The sequence below is a fragment of the Ranitomeya variabilis genome, chromosome 4 (genome assembly GCF_051348905.1).
Source record: "Ranitomeya variabilis isolate aRanVar5 chromosome 4, aRanVar5.hap1, whole genome shotgun sequence".
Lineage (NCBI taxonomy): Eukaryota > Metazoa > Chordata > Amphibia > Anura > Dendrobatidae > Ranitomeya > Ranitomeya variabilis.
In genome coordinates, this window is record NC_135235.1 from 582,359,122 (window position 1) to 582,379,850 (window position 20,729).

General features: G+C 46.2%; 1 protein-coding gene across 5 annotated transcripts in view; it reads left to right on the forward strand.

Annotated features, from left to right (window-relative positions):
- Positions 1–2,140: 2,140 nt before the first annotated feature.
- GMEB2 (glucocorticoid modulatory element binding protein 2) overlaps positions 2,141–20,729 on the forward strand; it is a 29,817-nt gene continuing 11,228 nt past the window's right edge. For 2 of the 5 annotated variants that reach the window (XM_077253010.1, XM_077253012.1), the window contains exons 1-5: positions 2,141–2,299; positions 16,571–16,711; positions 18,273–18,347; positions 18,609–18,697; positions 20,351–20,481. In XM_077253010.1, coding sequence (XP_077109125.1) covers positions 16,593–16,711; positions 18,273–18,347; positions 18,609–18,697; positions 20,351–20,481 — 414 coding nt within the window. In that variant the 5' untranslated portion in view covers positions 2,141–2,299; positions 16,571–16,592. Of the gene's footprint in view, positions 2,300–8,060; positions 8,093–11,623; positions 11,684–16,570; positions 16,712–18,272; positions 18,348–18,608; positions 18,698–20,350; positions 20,482–20,729 lie in introns of those variants that run through there. The other 3 variants (XM_077253011.1, XM_077253008.1, XM_077253013.1) reach the window with 3 other exon arrangements.

A 20,729-nucleotide genomic window follows, 5' to 3' on the forward strand; every position in this document is an offset into this window, starting at 1 on the left:
CCTGACGGATATTGTCTATTTTCTCTATAAAGTGGGAGGCCAGGACATCAGCTCAAATGTCTGTGATAGTGTCTTGTGCTTTTGGCCTGAGGAGGGAGTGAAAGGTGTTAAAAAGTTTCTTGGGGTTGTTGGATAGTGAGGAGATCAGGGTGGTGTAGTAGGTCTGTTTGGCGAGGTGAAGGGCAGAGTTATAGGTTCTTAACATAAATTTGAAGTGGATGAAGTCTTCTGGTCTGCGAGTTTTCCTCCATAAACGTTCAGCACACCTAGAGCATCGCTGGAGAAATCGGGTTTGCGATGTGAGCCAGGGCTGTTTCACTCTGTGTTTGGAGGTTCTGAGGGTGAGGGGAGCTACTTGGTCAAGGGTGCTTCCAAGAGTGGCGTTGTAGTGATGTACAGCCAGATCAGGACAGGAAAAAGAAGAGATTGGGGACAATGATGAGTGTAGGGAGTCTGAAAGTGTATGGGGTTAATGGCATGTAGATTTCTGAATGTGTTGTAGGTAGGAGAGTGCTGGGGTGGGGGAGGAATTGTGAGTGTGAAGGAGAGAATGTTGTGGTCAGAGAGGGGAAGCGGTGAGTTATCTAGGTAGGAGATTGAACAGAGCCGGACAAAGACCAGGTCCAGGGTGTTACCGTCCTTGTGTGTCTCAGAGGTTGAGAGCTGTGAGAGGCCTAGAGAAGTGGTTAGTGATAGAAGCTGGGATGCAGATGTGGAAGTGGGGCTGTTAATGGGAATGTTGAAGTCTCCCAGGATAAGGGTTGGTAGTTCTGAGGAAATAAAGTGCGGCAGCCAGGCAGAGAAATGGTCCAGGAAGTGTGTGGGTGAGCCTGGGGGCCAGTATATGACCACTACTCTGAGGGAGAGGGGACGGAAGAGCCTGATGGTGTGGACCTCAAAAGAAGGGAATGAGAGTGATGGAACTGGGGGTATAACCTGGAACGTGCATTGTGGGGACAAGAGTATGCCGACTCCACCACCAGGTCTGTTTGTGGGTCTTGGGGAATGGGAGAATTGTAAGCCACCATGGGAAATGGCAGCAGGGGAGACAGTGTCAGAGTCCTGGATCCAGGTTTCAGTGAGGGCCAACAGATTGAGAGAGTTGTTCAGAAAGTAGTTGTGCAGGAAAGGAAGCTTGTTACATATAGACCGTGGATTCCAAAGGGAACAATTGAAAGGGAGAGGTGAGGGAGTGCAAGTAATATTAATAAGGTTAGTATGGTTTTGATATGAGGTAGGGTAGCGGTTGAGGTTGGGGGATGGGGGACCGGGGTTGGGGGAGATGTCCCCTGAAATCAGAAGGAGTAAGAAGATAAAAAGCAAGTAGTTTTTGGAAGTGTATGAAGTTTTTTTGTGCAGTGTGTTTGGGTAAGATGGGCTGAGGTTTTTCAGGAAGGTGAGAAGTGCATGGGAGCTGTACATGGGAGATGGAAGCAGTGAGGAGCTGATGTGTATGAGTCGTGATGGAGGGGGTATTGGGCGGTGAATATGGACGAAGTGGTGTAAAGCCACCACGATTGGACTCAGGAGCAGTGGAAATGTGTTGTGGCATCGGTTGGCCACGTCTGCATTTCGGCGAATGTTACATGCCTTATGGAGGAGGAGGGACAATGCTATGGAGCTGTTTTTCAGGGGTCAGACTAAGCCCCCTTAGTTTCCAGGGAACAGAAAGTTTAAAGGGGTTGTCAGCTACTCAGACAACGCCTTCTGAATACCTATATTTCCCCCAGTATAATAACATCAATACTCCCCTCCAATGTCTGCACCGATCCAGCACTCCCGGGGCTCATGTGATATTGTTATAAGGCCAGAGAAAAAGTTTTTTGTTTTTTTTTACAGAATCCGCCTGAAAAAGACATGTGCACAAAAAATATATGATCAAAAAAATATATCAATTTCATATGTGAAATATTACATATACAAAATGCAAAACATAACAATAATAATATCCCACTGTGCCAAACCCCCAGCTCTGCTGCTTTGATGGAACTCTTCATACACAGCGCCATCTAGCGCCTAGGTACGTATATTGCTTATTACATACAAGGAATCCAGTTGCAGACTAGCGCCACCTAGCGTCTTGCAACTAGTGATGCACGCATGCGCGGTACTTTCTAAAGTCGGCCATATTTGAAGCCATCACATGAGCGCGCATAGCCCCCTCCTTTTCTCCCCGGAGACGTGAACGAGCACGGCCTTCTCACTTCACCCCCCGCCCGCGTCCCCGAAACCGCCCAATAACCGGCGTAAACCCCCGGGGCAGCAGGCAGCACGGAAGACCCGGAGCGGCGGAAAGCAGGTAAGTGCCGCCCCCAGCCTGGGGAGTCCTCACCCCTCCCCCTCATCACGCACCGGGTCCCTGCGGAGCGTCAGGACGTGACGGCGGGCCGTGCTCACGGCGGCGCCGGGGGGAGGAGGAGGCTGCGTACGAGGCCGCGTTATAAGCGTCACCTTCCGCACAGCAGCCCGGGGAGCGCGGCCTATGCCGTTACTATAGTAACCAGCACCCTGCGTGCACCCCTAATAATAGTGGGGTGACGGGGGGCGAACCCCGAGAGCCTCCGCCCCGCACTGAGGAGAACGCCCTCACCTGTGCGCGCATGGCCGCCGCCCCTGCTCCCTGTTTGCTGCCACTTCACGGTCCCTCCTTTGTTGCTGGGACTTGTGGTTCTCCCGAGGACGCATTGAGGTTTCCTGCATCCTGTTTGGTTATAGCTGGGATAATCCTAGGGTCTGTGGTAACAAAGGCAGGGTCCTGCGGGAGACCTACTGGAGTGTGCCATGTTATCACTCGGCCTGCACTGTGGGGAAATGGCGCCCCCCTGAGGCCTGGCAGCAGAGGGGCCATATTGTCTATAAGAATGGAGACCATAGGGTCGCTGGGAGGTTGTGGCCACATTATGGCCGGCCACACTGGTCCCATAGGGGCCGGCTGCGAGCTATGGCTCCCCTCCCCCACAGATGCATGGCTGATTGGCATTAAGCATGTGAATGGGGACACATCTGGCGGCATTACTTCTTATACTTATGTGGCGCCATTAACTCCACGGCACATTAGACATTATCGCTGTCCCCATTGGGGCTCACAGTCCACAGTAACTTGAGGTTGTGCAAAAGATGTGTGACTTTTTAAAGCGATTATCTCTGGCATTCTGGCTTAACCCCTTCACCCCCAAGGGTGGTTTGCACGTTAATGACCGGGCCAATTTTTACAATTCTGACCACTGTCCCTTTATGAGGCTATAACTCTAGAACGCTTTGACGGATCTTGGCGATTCTGACATTGTTTTCTCGTGACATATTGTACTTCATGTTAGTGGTAAAATTTATTCGATATAACTTGCGTTTATTTGTGAAAAAAATGGAAATTTGGCGAAAATTTTGAAAATTTCGCAATTTTCCAACTTTGAATTTTTATGCCCTTAAATCGCAGACATATGTCACACAAAATACTTAATAAGTAACATTTCCCACATGTCTACTTTACATCAGTACAATTTTGGAACCAACATTTTTTTTTGTGACGGAGTTATAAGGGTTAAAAGTTGACCAGCAATTTCTCATTTTTACAACACCATTTTTTTTTAGGGACCACATCTCATTTGAAGTCATTTTGAGGGGTCTATATGATAGAAAATACCCAAGTGTGACACCATTCTAAAAACTGCACCCCTCAAGGTGCTCAAAACCACATTCAAGAAGTTTATTAACCCTTCAGGTGTTTCACAGGAATTTTTGGAATGTTTAAATAAAAATGAACATTTAACTTTTTTTCACACAAAATTTATTTCAGCTCCAATTTGTTTTATTTTACCAAGGGTAACAGGAGAAAATGGACCCCCAAAGTTGTAGTACAAAAGTTGTTGTGCAATTTCTCCTGAGTACGCTGATACCCCATATGTGGGGGTAAACCACTGTTTGGGCGCATGGCAGAGCTCGGAAGGAAAGGAGCGCCATTTTACTTTTCAATGCAAAATTGACTGGAATTGAGATGGGACGCCATGTTGCGTTTGGAGAGCCCCTGATGTGCCTAAACATTGAAACCCCCTACAAGTGACACCATTTTGGAAAGTAGACCCCCTAAGGAACTTATCTAGATGTGTGGTGAGCACTTTGACCCACCAAGTGCTTCACAGAAGTTTATAATGCAGAGTCGTAAAAATAAAAAATCATATTTTTTCACAAAAATTATCTTTTCGCCCCCAATTTTTTATTTTCCCAAGAGTAAGAGAAGAAATTGGACCGCAAAAAATGTTGTGCAATTTGTCCTGAGTACGCTGATACCCCATATGTGGGTGTAAACCATTGTTTGGGCGCATAGCAGAGCTTGGAAGGGAAGGAGCGCCATTTGACTTTTCAATGCAAAATTGACTGGAATTGAGATGAGACGCCATGTTGCGTTTGGAGAGCCCCTGATGTGCCTAAACACTGAAACCCCCTACAATTGACACCATTTTGGAAAGTAGACCCCCTAAGGAACTTATCTAGATGTGTGGTGAGCACTTTGACACACCAAGTGCTTCACAGAAGTTTATAATGCAGAGCCGTAAAAATAAAAAATCATATTTTTTCACAAAAATGATCTTTTCGCCCCCAATTTTTTATTTTCCCAAGGGTAAGAGAAGAAATTGGACCCCAAAAAATGTTGTGCAATTTGTCCTGAGTACGCTGATACCCCATATGTGGGTGTAAACCATTGTTTGGGCGCATGGCAGAGCTTGGAAGGGAAGGAGCGCCATTTGACTTTTCAATGCAAAATTGACTGGAATTGAGATGGGACGCCATGTTGCGTTTGGAGAGCCCCTGATGTGCCTAAACATTGAAACCCCCCACAAGTGACACCATTTTGGAAAGTAGACCCCCTAAGGAACTTATCTAGATGTGTTTTGAGAGCTTTGAACCCCCAAGTGTTTCACTACAGATTATAACGCAGAGCCGTGAAAATAATTTTTTTTTTTCTCAAAAATGATTTTTTAGCCCCCAGCTTTGTATTTTTACAAGGGTAACAGAATAAATTGGACCCCAAAATTTGTTTTCCAATTTGTCCTGAGTACGCTGATACCCCATATGTGGGGGGGAACCACTGTTTGGGCGCATGATAGAGCTCGAAAGGGAAGGAGCGCCATTTGGAATGCAGCCTTAAATGGATTGGTCTGCAGGCGTCACGTTGCATTTGCAGAGCCCCTGATGTACCCAAACAGTACAAACCCACCACAAGTGACCCCATATTGGAAACTAGACCTCCCAAGGAACTTATCTAGATGTGTTGTGAGAACTTTGAACCCCCAAGTGTTTCACTACAGTTTATAACGCAGAGCCGTGAAAATAAAACATCTTTTTTTTCCCACAAAAATGATTTTTAGCCCCCCAAATTTTTATTTTCCCAAGGATAACAAGAGAACTTGGACCCCAGAAGTTGTTGTTCAATTTGTCCCGAGTACGCTGATAACCCATATGTTGGGGTAAACCCCTTTTTGGGCGCACGGGAGAGCTCGGAAGGGAAGGAGCACTGTTTTACTTTTTCAACGCAGAATTGGCTGGAATTGAGATTGGACGCCATGTCCCGTTTGGAGAGCCCCTGATGTGCCTGGACAGTGGAAACTTCCCAATTCTACCTGAAACCCTAATCCAAACAGACCCCTAGCCCTAATCCCAACGGTAACCCTAACCACACCCCTAACCCTGACACACCCATAATTCTAATCCCAACCCTAATCCAAACCGTAAATGTAATCCAAACCCTAACTTTAGCCCCAACCCTAACTTTAGCCCCAACCCTAACCCTAACTTTACCTCCAACCCTAGCCCTAACCCTACCCCTAACCCTAACCCTAAATGTGACTGAAATACGTGGCACTGAAATACGTGGCACTGAAATACGTGGCACTAAAATACGTGATACGTGGCACTGAAATACGTGGCACTGAAATACGTGGCACTGAAATACGTGGCACTGAAATACGTGGCACTGAAATACGTGGCACTGAAATACGTGGCACTGAAATACGTGGCACTGAAATACGTGATACGTGGCACTGAAATACGTGGCACTGAAATACGTGGCACTGAAACACGTGGCACTGAAACACGTGATAGGTGGCACTGAAATATGTGGCACTGAAATATGTGGCACTGAAATACGTGGCACTGAAATACGTGGCACTGAAATACGTGGTACTTAAATACGTGGCACTAAAATATGTGGCACTGAAATATGTGATACGTGGCACTGAAATACGTGACACTTAAATACGTGGCACTGAAACACGTGGCACTGAAATACGTGGCACTGAAATACGTGGCACTGAAATACGTGGCACTGAAATACGTGGCACTATGACTGTCAGAAAATGTTCATTAAACGGTTAGGGGTAGAGTTAGGGTTAGGGTTTGGATCCCTTTATCACCTTGATGGTGGTGGGTGGCTTTTTAGTGTGTTTTCTGTTTTTTTTTTCGATAAAAACGCATGCGTTTTTAACGCAAACGAATGTGCTTAAAAACGCAAGAAAATACTGCAGGCTGTATTTCTGAAAATGAACACATGCAGAAAAAAAACGCATGCGTTTGAAAACGCGACCAAACGCGTACAAAAAAACGCATGCGTTTTCAATGTTAAATATAGGGAAAAAACGCATGCGTTTTTTTGTGCAAAAAACGCTGCAGACAAAAACGCAAGTGTGAAACCAGCGACGCTTTTTATGGCAAAAAAGTTTTTGCGTCTCCACATTTTGAGACCTATAATTTTTCTACATTTTGCTCCACAGAGTCATGTGAGGTCTTGTTTTTTGCGGGACGAGTTGACGTTTTTATTGGTAACATTTTCGGACACGTGACCGTTTTTGATCACTTTTTATTCCGATTTTTGTGAGGCAGAATGACCAAAAACCTGCTATTCATGAATTTCTTTTGGGAGAGGCGTTTATACCGTTCCGCGTTTGGTAAAATGGATAAAGCAGTTTTATTCGTCGGGTCAGTATGATTACAGCGATATCTCATTTATATCATTTTTTTATGTTTTGGCGCTTTTATACGATAAAAACTATTTTATAGAAAAAATAATTATTTTGGCATCGCTTTATTCTCAGGACTATAACTTTTTTATTTTTTTGCTGATGATGCTATATGGCGGCTCGTTTTTTGCGGGACAAGATGACGTTTTCAGCGGTACCATGATTATTTATATCAGTCTTTTTGATCGCGTGTTATTCCTCTTTTTGTTCGGCGGTATGGTAATAAAGCGTTGTTTTTTGCCTCGTTTTTTTTTTTTCTCTTACGGTGTTTACTGAAGGGGTTAACTAGTGGGGCAGTTTTATAGGTTGGGTCGTTACGGACGCGGCGATACTAAATATGTGTACTTTTATTGTTTTGTTTTTTTAATTTAGATAAAGAAATGTATTTATGGGAATAATATATATATATTTTTTTATTATTTATTTAGGATTTTTTTTTTTTTTTTTTACACATGTGGAAAATTTTTTTTTTTACTTTTTTACTTTGTCCCAGGGGGGGACATCACAGATCGATGATCTGATAGTGTGCACTGCACTTTATCAGATCACCGATCTCACTTACATCGGTGCAGGCTTACCAGCGTCTGCTCTGAGCAGGCGCTCGGTAAGCCACCTTTCTCCCTGCAGGACCCGGATGCCGCGGCCATCTTGGATCCGGGACCTGCAGGGAGGAAGAAGGTAGGAGACCCTCGCAGCAACGCGATCACATCGCGTTGCTCCGGGGGTCTCAGGGAAGCCCGCAGGGAGCCCCCTCCCTGCGCGATGCTTCCCTATACCGCCGGTACACCGCGATCATGTTTGATCGCGGTGTGCCGGGGGTTAATGTGCCGGGAGCGGTCCGTGACCGCTCCTGGCACATAGTGCCGGATGTCAGCTGCGATAGGCAGCTGACACCCGGCCGCGATCGGCCGCGCTCCCCCCGTGAGCGCGGCCGATCGGCTATGACGTACTATCCCGTCGAGGGTCAGATAGGCCCAGGTCACCTCGACGGGATAGTACGTCTAAGGTCACAGAGGGGTTAATCACTTTGATAAATCCAGACGATTGGGGAGTAAAAATGACTCAACATCATGAGTGAACAGGTCAGTAAGATCACAGTCATAGAGTAAAATTAAAATCCGTACCTCTCCAGAGAGGGGATATATCAACCTCACATTGAACATACTGTATTAAATGTGGCAGAGAGAAACTAATTATAGCTTGGGGAAGCGAGAACACGAATTCTAACTATGAAATGAGAGAGCTGACACATCCATCTCCATTGAAGTAGGCCCCCTGCAGTGTCCAGGTAATTGCAGAAGAGACAAAATTTGAGAAAAAGACCGGAAGTCTGAGAGTCGTTTACGCAGAAGCTGAGAAGGGCCTACTCTTCTGAGACTTTTTATGAATATTGTAGTTTTACATCAGTCTGATAATTATGGGAGATATACACTCACTGGCCACTTTATTAGGTACACCTGTCCAACTTCTTGTTAACACTTAATTTCTAATCAGCCAATCACATGGAGGCAACTCAGTGCATTTAGGCATGTAGACATGGTCAAGACAATCTCCTGCAGTTCAAACCGAGCATCAGTATGGGGAAGAAAGGTGATTTGAGTGCCTTTGAACGTGGCATGGTTGTTGGTGCCAGAAGGGCTGGTCTGAGTATTTCAGAAACTGCTGATCTACTGGGATTTTCACGCACAACCATCTCTAGGGTTTACAGAGAATGGTCCGAAAAAGAAAAAAAATCCAGTGAGCGGCAGTTCTGTGGGTGGAAATGCCTTGTTGATGCCAGAGGTCAGAGGAGAATGGGCAGACTGGTTCGAGCTGATAGAAAGGCAACAGTGACTCAAATCACCACCCGTTACAACCAAGGTAGGCCTAAGAGCATCTCTGAACGCACAGTGCGTCGAACTTTGAGGCAGATGGGCTACAGCAGCAGAAGACCACACCGGGTACCACTCCTTTCAGCTAAGAACAGGAAACTGAGGCTACAATTTGTACAAGCTCATCGAAATTGGACAGTAGAAGATTGGAAAAACGTTGCTTGGTCTGATGAGTCTCGATTTCTGCTGCGACATTCGGATGGTAGGGTCAGAATTTGGCGTAAACAACATGAAAGCATGGATCCATCCTGCCTTGTATGGAGCATCTTTGGGATGTGCAGCCGACAAATCTGCGGCAACTGTGTGATGCCATCATGTCAATATGGACCAAAATCTCTGAGGAATGCTTCCAGCACCTTGTTGAATCTATGCCACGAAGAATTGAGGCAGTTCTGAAGGCAAAAGGGGGTCCAACCCGTTACTAGCATGGTGTACCTAATAAAGTGGCCGGTGAGTGTATTTTTGGCATTGCAGCAAAGGTACGAACATCACGCATGCTCTCATCACTGTAGGGCCGTTCTAACCCCTCCAACTTAATAATGGTCCAATGGATGGTGCCATACATGCCATATTTCATCTTTATAAAAAGGTAAAATCATGATAGGAAACATGACAACGATATCTACCGCCTGGGAACTCTATTGGTGAAGATACCTTGTAAGTTGGGGATCTCATGGAATTCTGAAGTACTAAGAACATCCAACAACCAGCCCCCCTTGTGAGCTTACCAAGGGGGGATATGTGGGCCTATCATCCAGCTAGAAAAATGAAAGTTTGCGTGTCTGTCTTTGTTCATTCTGGAAGACACAAGTTTGCTGTGAGTGACCCATTTTCACAATCTGAGTGCTACCCTCCGCTAAGCTCTGAGCCATTTCCCTAATACCAGGTTTAGTAAATCCCTTTGGTTATTCCATATTTTATGTGATTGTACATATTGTATTGTTTTGTACCCATTTTGTATCATCTTTCTGTATTATTTATAAACACTGCCTATCTTTCTTTATTAAATATATGCAGTTTAATAGCTCTGTCCCGCTTTCGCTGTAAAATGTACCTCCGAAGCTATGTGCTACCTGTAACGGGTGTCCAATCGGCCTGTATAAACGTTTAATGGTGGCAGCCAGTAGGGCTTTTTTCGTTATTGTGCATTTGGCAGTGACCGTATCGGCATATAGATATGCGTTGTAATCGGAGGTGTATATACCATACACTCACTGTGAGTTCCCAGATAACCGGCCTAGTAGTACAGACCCCCTCGTCCATCACTCGTCAGTTAATTGCATAATTGTCCTGACTGTTGGAGGCAGCGGAGTTGTGTCCCCTGACAAACTGGTAACAGCGATGGGATCTGCGTGATCTCTTCAGTGTCATCTGTGACAAACTGGTAGCAGTGGTGGGATCTGTGTGACCACCCCATGCTGTTATCCTTGATATGTGTATTCCATCCACATAATAGTACCATCCAATCCGGTCACAGCATTTTGAGGTCTTAAGAAACATGCACATGTCTGCTGATTAGTGTTGAGCGAGTTTACTCGTTGCTCGAGATTTCCCGAACATGCTCGGGGTGTCTCCGAGCACTAAAAGTTACTCGGAGGACACCCGAGCGTGCTCGGGAAATCTCGAGTAACAAGTATACTCGCTCATCACTACTGCTGATGCAAACACTCTCCTGAATGTGGTGCTTCTAGATCCAGAATTAATGAGTCAAGGGTCAAATGTGATTGCAGTGGTCTTCATCTTTCAGATGGTGTCTTTGTATATAACAAAAGGTCCTTGTTTCAAACAGGCCTGAGCACAGGTTCAAATTCCATTTAAGGCCCCGTCTCACATAGCGAGATCGCTAGCGAGATCGCTGCTGAGTCACAAGTTTTGTGACGCAACAGCGACCTCCATAGCGATCTCGCTATGTGTGACACGTACCAGCGATCAGGCCCCTGCTGCGAGATCGCTGGTCGTGTCGGAATGGCCTGGACCTTTTTTTGGTCGTTGAGGCCCCGCTGACATTGCTGAATCGGTGTGTGTGACACCGATCCAGCGATGTCTTCACTGGTAACCAGGGTAAACATCGGGTTACTAAGCGCAGGGCCGCGCTTAGTAACCCGATGTTTACCCTGGTTACCAGCGTAAATGTAAAAAAAAACAAACAGTACATACTCGCCTTCTGATGTCCGTCAGGTCCCTTGCCGTCTGCTTCCTGCTCTCACTGACTCCCGGCCGTACAGTGAGAAGTGAGAGCACAGCAGTGACGTCACCGCTGCGCTCTGCTCTCAGTGTACGGCGGCTCAGTCAGAGCAGGAAGCAGACGGCAAGGGACCTGGACACCGAAAGGCGAGTATGTAGTGTTTGTTTTTTTTGGTAACCAGGGTAAACATCGGGTTACTAAGCGCGGCCCTGCGCTTAGTAACCCGATGTTTACCCTGGTTACCCGGGTGCTGCAGGGGGACTTCGGCATCGTTGAAGACAGTTTCAACGATGCCGAAGTCGTTCCCCTGATCGTTGGTCGCTGGGGAGAGCTGTCTGTGTGACAGCTCCCCAGCGACCACACAGCGACTTACCAACGATCACGGCCAGGTCATATCGCTGGTCGTGATCGTTGGTAAATCGCTTAGTGAGACGGGGCCTTTAGGCTGGAGACCAGATGTCCATCAAGAACAATGGTTTGTAATATAAACACTACATGGTTTATGCATCTTCCAAGAGCCCAGAGAAGATGTCCATCTTACATGTACATGCTCTCTTTACTCTATCAACAGAAGAAAAGGTGCCACACCACAGGACAAATAATGGTTTTCCTGCCTGGTAGGTTTTGTGACCCTTCTACAGCTCATGGTCTCATTGATGTTATCCAGAGTTTATGGATTCAACTGTGAGTTCAGTGTTCTTGTGAAATACACATTGTCCATGTTGGCTTCCAACAGTAAAGGTACCGTCACACTAAACGATATCGCTAGCGATCCGTGACGTTGCAGCGTCCTCGCTAGCGATATCGTTTAATTTGACACGCAGCAGCGATCAGGATCCTGCTGTGATGTCGCTGGTCGCTGAATAAAGTCCAGAACTTTATTTGGTCGTCCGATCGCCGTGTATCGTTGTGTTTGACACCAAAAGCAACGATACCAGCGATGTTTTACACTGGTAACCAGGGTAAACATCGGGTTACCAAGCGCAGGGCCGCGCTTAGTAACCCGATGTTTACCCTGGTTACCAGCGTAAAAGTAAAAAAAAACAAACAGTACATACTCACCCAGCGTCATACCTCCCCCAGCGTCTGCTTCCTGACACTGACTGAGCGCCGGCCCTAAAGTGAAAGTGAAAGCCGCTGTGCTGTTAGGGCCGGAGCTCAGTCAGTGTCAGGAAGCAGACGCTGGGGGAGGTATGACGCTGGGTGAGTATGTACTGTTTGTTTTTTTTACTTTTACGCTGGTAACCAGGGTAAACATCGGGTTACTAAGCGCAGCCCTGCGCTTAGCAACCCGATGTTTACCCTGGTTACCCGGGGACCTCGGCATCGTTGGTCGCTGGAGAGCGGTCTGTGTGACAGCTCTCCAGCGATCAAACAGCGACGCTGCAGCGATCGGCATCGTTGTCGCTATCGCTGCAGCGTCGCTTAATGTGACGGTACCTTTAATGCGTTTTATGTTTTTGATTGAACCTTTTTAGACCCAGTGATACCACATATGTTTATCTTTTTCCCATTTTTTAATATCCTTATTTTCATTCATTGATATTTTTGTCTTTAATTTTAATTTTTTTTTTTTACTGCATTAATCACCTTAGGTGACTTGAGCCTTCAATCATCTGATTGCTTGTACTATGTATATAGCAGTAATCATGATCTTCTTTGAAGGCAAGCCACAGGCTAAATTTAAGCATAACTTCATGGTCCAGGAACCGGGGTCTTGAGCTTAATCGCGGGGTGCTGATTGCGCAAACAAGGATCCAACCCCTATGCTGGCACGCTCTAAATTCTGCTGTCAGATTGACCGCGGAATTTAACAGGTTAACAATAGCAGGTAGAGTTCGACTCAGCTAGTGAGCCTTCTCCATACATCCTCTCCAAACTTTCACCGTACATGTACGGTAAATATCAGGAAGAGGTTATTATGAATAGCTGCAAATTTTAATATGCAGAAAACTGTAAAAGTTCTTGTTTTTACAAGTACTCTCCTACAATATTCATGTATGAAGATGGGAATAACCCTTTAAAACCAGTCACATCCACAAATAGTGGTCGCATTTGGCTCTGTGTGCAGCTCATCTGAATAACATTCAAGCAAAGATGCCTGCTATTGACTAACTCGAGTATGGTCCAGAAAGCAGACCAGAATGCTGCAATTTTTTTTTCACACAGACCACCAGTTTATAAATTCTTATGTGCACTACCAATTAGGTTATTATTGAGAACATGGTAGAACACTGACCGAATATATGATCGTCTAATTGAGCCCTATGGGAACACATCTGAATGGGAAAAGTCCACATCAAAGAGTATATAAAGCCATTTTTGCTAGGCATTCTCCATATTTGGGTGAACATACCCTCAAGTATACAAATTTTCTGCTGCGGATTTTGCTCTAAACCCGCATAAAAAGCCACATGGTTCCCAGGCAGATGTGTTGCCATTGTCATCCTAATCATTGCTGCATGGATAAGATATACTTGCAGATTTATTTCCGTAGCAAACATTTTTTTTTTCAGCAGCGTGAGGGTGCTACTGTTTGTTGCTTAAAAATCCGCTAAACCCCACCGGCTGGACATCCAATATGTATGATGGCTTCACGGTTCTCTTCCCACCGTTGACATCAGGGGGGGAGAAGGATCAGACGTTTTGTACTGCAGCGCCCAATCTTTTGTTCTTTTGAAGAAAAGCCACTGGCCCCAGAGGTGTCCAGTGTCGGGTTAAGCTTTGGTCACATGTCCTTTGGGATTTTCCATTTGTCAGTTCTGTTTTAGTAACAAACAAAAAGAAAAGTGAGCCACTGCATCTGTTATACAAACGGAAGCAGAGGGGCTCCATTGATTAGTGTGGGGACTGCTTGGGTTCACCTGTTTAGAATGGAAGAAAAAGATACATACGGTATCTTAGGCACCTATGTCTGGCGTTAGAAAGAACACATCAGCCAAATGCTAAACTTCCAATTCCACAGTGTGCTGTCTTTTTTAATGATTGTCCATTGGCAGCTCAGTGCCATATGGCCACTCCCTGTTCCTTATATTGAACCTGTCCAAAAAAAATCAGCAGTTACTTATTAAAGCTCAACCCTTGGCACCATTTCATTGCCGCTTCTGGCTCCCATCAAGAGCTTCCCCGACACTTTCTACGTGTGTACAAAACCAGTGATTTATATGAAGGGGGCTGATTGCCTTATATTTCAGTCTCTAATCCATCTCCAGATCGTGGCTGATAAGGGGTAAAAGGAGCAGACTTCCCTCTAGGTCTCCATTGAAGTCACTGATACAACCTTTCTCCTCTGTTCCTTGTCCCTGTGCAGGTAACTGACTGAATCTCTCTCTCGACAGTCTGGAACATGATCTCTATCTCTAATATTCCCTGTCCTTCTTTCCCTCCAACATCTGTCAGGATAGAGTCGGGAGACGCCCATAGATATTGGATGGATGGTCTGACCCATGGAAATCGTCAGGTGTAGACACCATGTATATGTTGTGTGCAGGCTCTCTAGTTCTGTGGTATTTGTAGTAAGGGAGGATGTAGCTAACTTTATCCCATTTGGATTTCAATTGAGATCATTATAGCTGCAACCTGGGACCCATTCTAATGAATTTTAAAAATTGCATTAAAAATCACACTTTTAATGCAGAGATTTTTCCTGCAAAGAGATTTGTTTTTGGTGCAGAAAAGTCTGCCGCAAATACTTAACGTGTGCGCACACACACGCTCTTCTCTGAGTTCTCTGAGACAGGGACCCAGAACAATTTATACTTGTAAAATTACCATGTGACCCAACAGAGGGCCTTGGGGTGCATTACTAAACAGCCACATTCATTCCCCTTCTCTGAAGCTAAATGTCAGAGACTGAAGCAACCTCTTATGGAGCCTGTCGCGTGAACAATGCTATTAACCTACAGATATGGGGTTAATCTGCAGGTTAATAGTGTTTTGAACCTACCCAGCACCTGCACTTGGACATCCGCTGCAGGGAGGAAATGAACTTTATTCCTCCCGGTAGCGTTTGGGTTTCAGTCACGGAGGTGGCGCCGGCACGGGTTCAGTTACCACTCTGTGTCGCAGGTGTAACCATGGCCCCAGCACTGACTGACAGCAGCTCAACATTAAAGCTGGCTGTCAGTCAGTGCCTGCGACACGGTTACCTCCACTGCTCTCCATACATTAAACGGTGACTGAACTCGTGCCGGTGCCACTCCCGTAACTGATACTGGAACCCTACCGGGAGTTCAAGTGCAGGCGCTGGTCAGGTTCAGAACGTGATTAAAGGTACCTTCACACGAAGCGACGCTGCAGCGATAGCGACAACGATGCCGATCACTGCAGCGTCGCTGTTTGATCGCTGGAGAGCTGTCACACAGACCGCTCTCCAGCGACCAACGATGCCGAGGCCCCCGGGTAACCAGGGTAAACATCGGGTTGCTAAGCGCAGGGCCGCGCTTAGTAACCCGATGTTTACCCTGGTTACCAGCGTAAAAGTAAAAAAAACAAACAGTACATGCTCACCTGCGCGTCCCCCAGCGTCTGCTTCCTGACACTGACTGAGCTCCGGCCCTAACAGCAGAGCGGTGACGTCACCGCTGTGCTTTCACTTTCACTTTAGGGCCGGCGCTCAGTCAGTGTCAGGAAGCAGAGGCTGGGGGGCGCGCAGGTGAGCATGTACTGTTTGTTTTTTTTACTTTTACGCTGGTAACCAGGGTAAACATCGGGTTACTAAGCGCGGCCCTGCGCTTGGTAACCCGATGTTTACCCTGGTTACCAGTGTAAAACATCACTGGTATCGTTGCTTTTGCTTTCAAACACAACGATACACAGCGATCGGACGACCAAATAAAGTTCTGGACTTTATTCAGCGACCAGCGACATCACAGCAGGATCCTGATCGCTGCTGCGTGTCAAACGAAACGATATCGCTAGCGAGGACGCTGCAACGTCACGGATCGCTAGCGATGTCGTTTCGTGTGAAGGTACCTTAACCCCACAGGTAGGTTAATAGTTTGTTTTTTTTGCATGATATGTTCGCTTTAAATCTTATCTGTATGAGGTTATCTGGTGTAGGTCCTGCTTCAGGAAGGGCTCGATTTAGTACAAGTTATTATTTGAGGAACTGACAATTTAATTACCTTGCAGTAAAAAGGTAATGGTTACTTGGTGCTCATTGCAATCAATGGATGTTTATGCAATGTATGAATACAGACAGTCCTCTTTGCTATGGTTCTGGGGATCATGCAAACTCCTCTACTGTCACAATGTGATCTAGTAGGGTATGCAATAAGGGGTTGTATTTTTGGCAAGTTCCTTTGCTGGAGGCTAGGGATTATTGTAATTAATAGAATAGCCCCCAGTTTCCACTAATCCATCTGCTGGAAGTACCTACACTGACTACGGGCTGCAGATCTTGGACTATACAGTCTGCTTGAAGACAGGTGATGAAGCTGGAGGAGTAGCGATGTGTGTTGCGGCTATTGTTTTGTAATTGTGTTTGTTCTCTTCCACACCAGTTCCGTGAGGGTTTTTCCTGAAATGGCCACCCCAGATGTCAGCGTGCATGTAGAAGAAGTGGTGGTGGTGACCACACCTGATCACATTATGAATGGGAGCGGCATGGAGGAGGTGAAAGCTGTTCTTGTTACCACTAACAGGTAGGAATCCACATTCTGTATCTAAAGGTGTAGCATAGGAACTGTCTGAACAAAAAGTTAGATTTTCAATCAGTTTGCGAAGCTGCTTAATTTTAGATGCATTGCAGCAACATGTAGTGCAAAACTGTACATACCCTTTGTTTGTGTTTTTGGATAAACAGAGAGGCAATGAAATCTCCAATAAAACGCCAGACTAAAGTTTTCTCACCTCACACCATAAATCTGTATGGCGTCAGATTATTTTAGCCTTGTTCCACATTACTGACAGAATGTATGGAGGCCAGGTCTGGGAAAAATCAGAGTGACAAATAGTATGTTCAGGGACCAATACTAAGTTTGTCCTTAAATAGCACATTTTTAAGTATTCAGCATGCATCAAAAATATCCTAAGAAAATGACCTGATTATATGTCATAGGGGTCTCTGGTGGCATGTTGTAAGACTTATAATACCACATGCTGGTCTTTCATGGTCTGTCTTTCATGGTACGTGTGCATTTAGCCTAATCTGGCTTGTTTAAGACAACCAGTGAGATTATTAAAATTATCAGCACAGTCCATGTTTCACGGATACGTGAATTAAGCCTCAGTAGATTTGTCACTTAATATGCCTTGACATCAGGCGTGGCATGACGCTGATGCATGCCAAGAAGAGGAGTTGCAGGAGCAACCATCCGACGCCAAGCAGGAATTGTGCACGTATCCTACTGTAATTGATAGGATACATGCCGTCCGGCAGGCAGTTCTTCTGTCTATCTTGCAGCAGCGTCTCGTCCCTTTTGATGTCACATCGGGTCAATGAGAGAGTCCCATTTCTGAGGTTTTCATCACTCGGTTGGAGTTGCAAAGCGTTGACTTGTCACCTGCTATTTATTCTTATCCGGGCAGTTTTACCTTGTCCTGATACGCCATCTCTCTGTGGAGGGAGGCAGATTTGAGGCTGTAGCCTGTGGTGCCCATCTGCCTCCCCCGGCTTTGTCATGGCAACAGGCAGGACCTGCTTCCGAGATTAACTCATGGGAGCATCTTCAAACACTTCCCGGTGGGGCTGCCGACAGATCTCTCGCTATCCGGGCCATTCGACTCTATTTAGGTTACAGAGTGAATTTAAAGGGACACTAAAAAAGTAAAACTACTTTAATTAAAAGGTTTATTAATAATATATAATTTTTTTAATTTCAATTATTTGTGTAATGACGATGTCTGTAAAGCGCTGTAGAAATAAGTGGTGTCGTATAAGCAAGAAAAATAAGTGTGGCTTATATGACCTAATTAGTGCACACTGGCATCAGTACAGGGGATGCTTTGTGGGGTTACGCATAGGGATGTCACAGATGATGGTGATCAGTGTCCTTTAGTTCAGGCCTTGGCGTTCTATTGTATTCTATGGTGAGCATAGTATTTTGCACCACACTATCTTCGAAGTCCACAGATCTCCATTAGTGCCTTCTGATATGTGTATATGAAAGTGTTTAAAGTAATCCCAATCCACAATGGAATATGAAATGTCCGAAATGGTGATACTATTACCAGCACAGTAATTCATATGTGTTAATATTACAGTCCAATCTGGAATGGGCAGGAGCTGAGGCTGCCCTGGGTTGGGAGTAGTGATGTCTCTGCGCCTGGAGTGTTCAGGTAGGGATCCACCACTTGGCCAATTTGTGGCTTAAAGGGCTCTAAGGACCTGCTCATCAGACAGCCTCTGTATGATGTCCACTCAGTTGGTTAAAACGTATCAGCCACATTAATGACCTACTTGTGCAGAAGCATTAACCTCCTGCCGAGCTATGGCTATCCACTATCCTGTGTGTGTCTGTTATCATCACAATGATATGTAGTCTGGGGGGGTAGGTACATATGCTTAATGTAACTCTGCATCTCTTTATTCATGTGCAGGACCCTGGGGGAGGAAGCTCTGGAGTCTGAGAATGTTGTAGATGCAGCAGCATTTAGTGCATCTACGGAACTGAAAGAAGCCGTATTAGGTAAGTGAGTGGTCATTTTAACACGTCTTCCTGAGAGGAATTCTGTAAATGTTTTCCTTGTTTTATCTGACTGGTATAAATCTTCTGGTTACATGGATGAGATGGTGTTGATCTTTTTTTTTTTTCTCCCTACTTTATTTTCTAGTTCCGTCTTTTACTTTACTGATATTTTTTTCCTTCCTCTTCTTTCCTTCCATCTCTCACCTTCCCTTTTTCCTTTCCTCGCCCGCCCTCCCTTTTTCCTTTCCTCGCCTGCCCTCCCTTTTTCCTTTCCTCTCCTGCCCTCCCTTTTTCCTTTCCTCTCCCGCCCTCTTTTTTTTCCTTTCCTCTCCCGCCCTCCCTCTTTCCCTCTCCATCCCTCCCGCTTTCCCTCTCCATCCCTCCCGCTTTCCCTCTCCATCCCTCCCTCTTTCCCTCTCCATCCCTCCCGCTTTCCCTCTCCATCCCTCCCGCTTTCCCTCTCCATCCCTCCCTCTTTCCCTCTCCATCCCTCCCTCTTTCCCTCTCCATCCCTCCCTCTTTCCCTCTCCATCCCTCCCTCTTTCCCTCTCCATCCCTCCCTCTTTCCCTCTCCATCCCTCCCTCTTTCCCTCTCCATCCCTCCCTCTTTCCCTCTCCATCCCTCCCTCTTTCCCTCTCCATCCCTCCCTCTTTCCCTCTCCATCCCTCCCTCTTTCCCTCTCCATCCCTCCCTCTTTCCCTCTCCATCCCTCCCTCTTTCCCTCTCCATCCCTCCCTCTTTCCCTCTCCATCCCTCCCTCTTTCCCTCCCTCTTTCCCTCTCCATCCATCCATCCATCCCTCCCTCTTTCCCTCTCCATCCCTCCCTCCCTCCCTCTTTCCCTCTCCATCCCTCCCTCTTTCCCTCTCCATCCCTCCCTCTTTCCCTCTCCATCCCTCCCTCTTTCCCTCTCCATCCCTCCCTCTTTCCCTCTCCATCCCTCCCTCTTTCCCTCTCCATCCCTCCCTCTTTCCCTCTCCATCCCTCCCTCTTTCCCTCTCCATCCCTCCCTCTTTCCCTCTCCATCCCTCCCTCTTTCCCTCTCCATCCCTCCCTCTTTCCCTCTCCATCCCTCCCTCTTTCCCTCTCCATCCCTCCCTCTTTCCCTCTCTCTTTCCCTCCCTCTTTCCCTCCCTCTTTCCCTCCCTCTTTCCCTCCCTCTTTCCCTCCCTCTTTCCCTCCCTCTTTCCCTCCCTCTTTCCCTCCCTCTTTCCCTCCCTCTTTCCCTCCCTCTTTCCCTCCCTCTTTCCCTCCCTCTTTCCCTCCCTCTTTCCCTCCCTCTTTCCCTCCCTCTTTCCCTCCCTCTTTCCCTCCCTCTTTCCCTCCCTCTTTCCCTCCCTCTTTCCCTCCCTCTTTCCCTCCCTCTTTCCCTCCCTCTTTCCCTCCCTCTTTCCCTCTCCATCCATCCATCCATCCCTCCCTCTTTCCCTCTCCATCCATCCATCCATCCCTCCCTCTTTCCCTCTCCATCCATCCATCCCTCCCTCTTTCCCTCTCCATCCATCCATCCCTCCCTCTTTCCCTCTCCATCCATCCATTTTTTCCCTCTCCATCCCTCCCTCTATCCTCCATACATACAAACATATTAAGACCATATAGTTTCATGTTGAAAAATTCACATGAATGGTTTTTTTCACCCTTTCTGATGAGAAGTAAAGATGGGGGATGAGGAAGAAGAGGCTTTGGAGGCAGAAATCGCTTATCCCATCACCTGTGGAGAAAGCAAAGCCAATCTTTTATGGAGGAAGTTTGTGTGTCCGGGAATTAATGTAAAATGTGTCCAGGTAAGACAGCCAGTCTTGTTACACTTACAATGGACTTTCATATCACAGAGCCTTTGCCAGGCATTTAAGCCTGGTGAAGAGACGTAAGTAGTCCTAAAATCTTGCTTTGTAACATCTTTATGTTGTTTTTGTAGTTAATGTAAAATGTGTGCATTTTTTACATGTTTTTGTTGTGTTTTTACATGTGTTTTCGACCCCCCCCCCTCATTCATTTGGGTGAAAAACACTGAAAGAAATTACACGCCTTG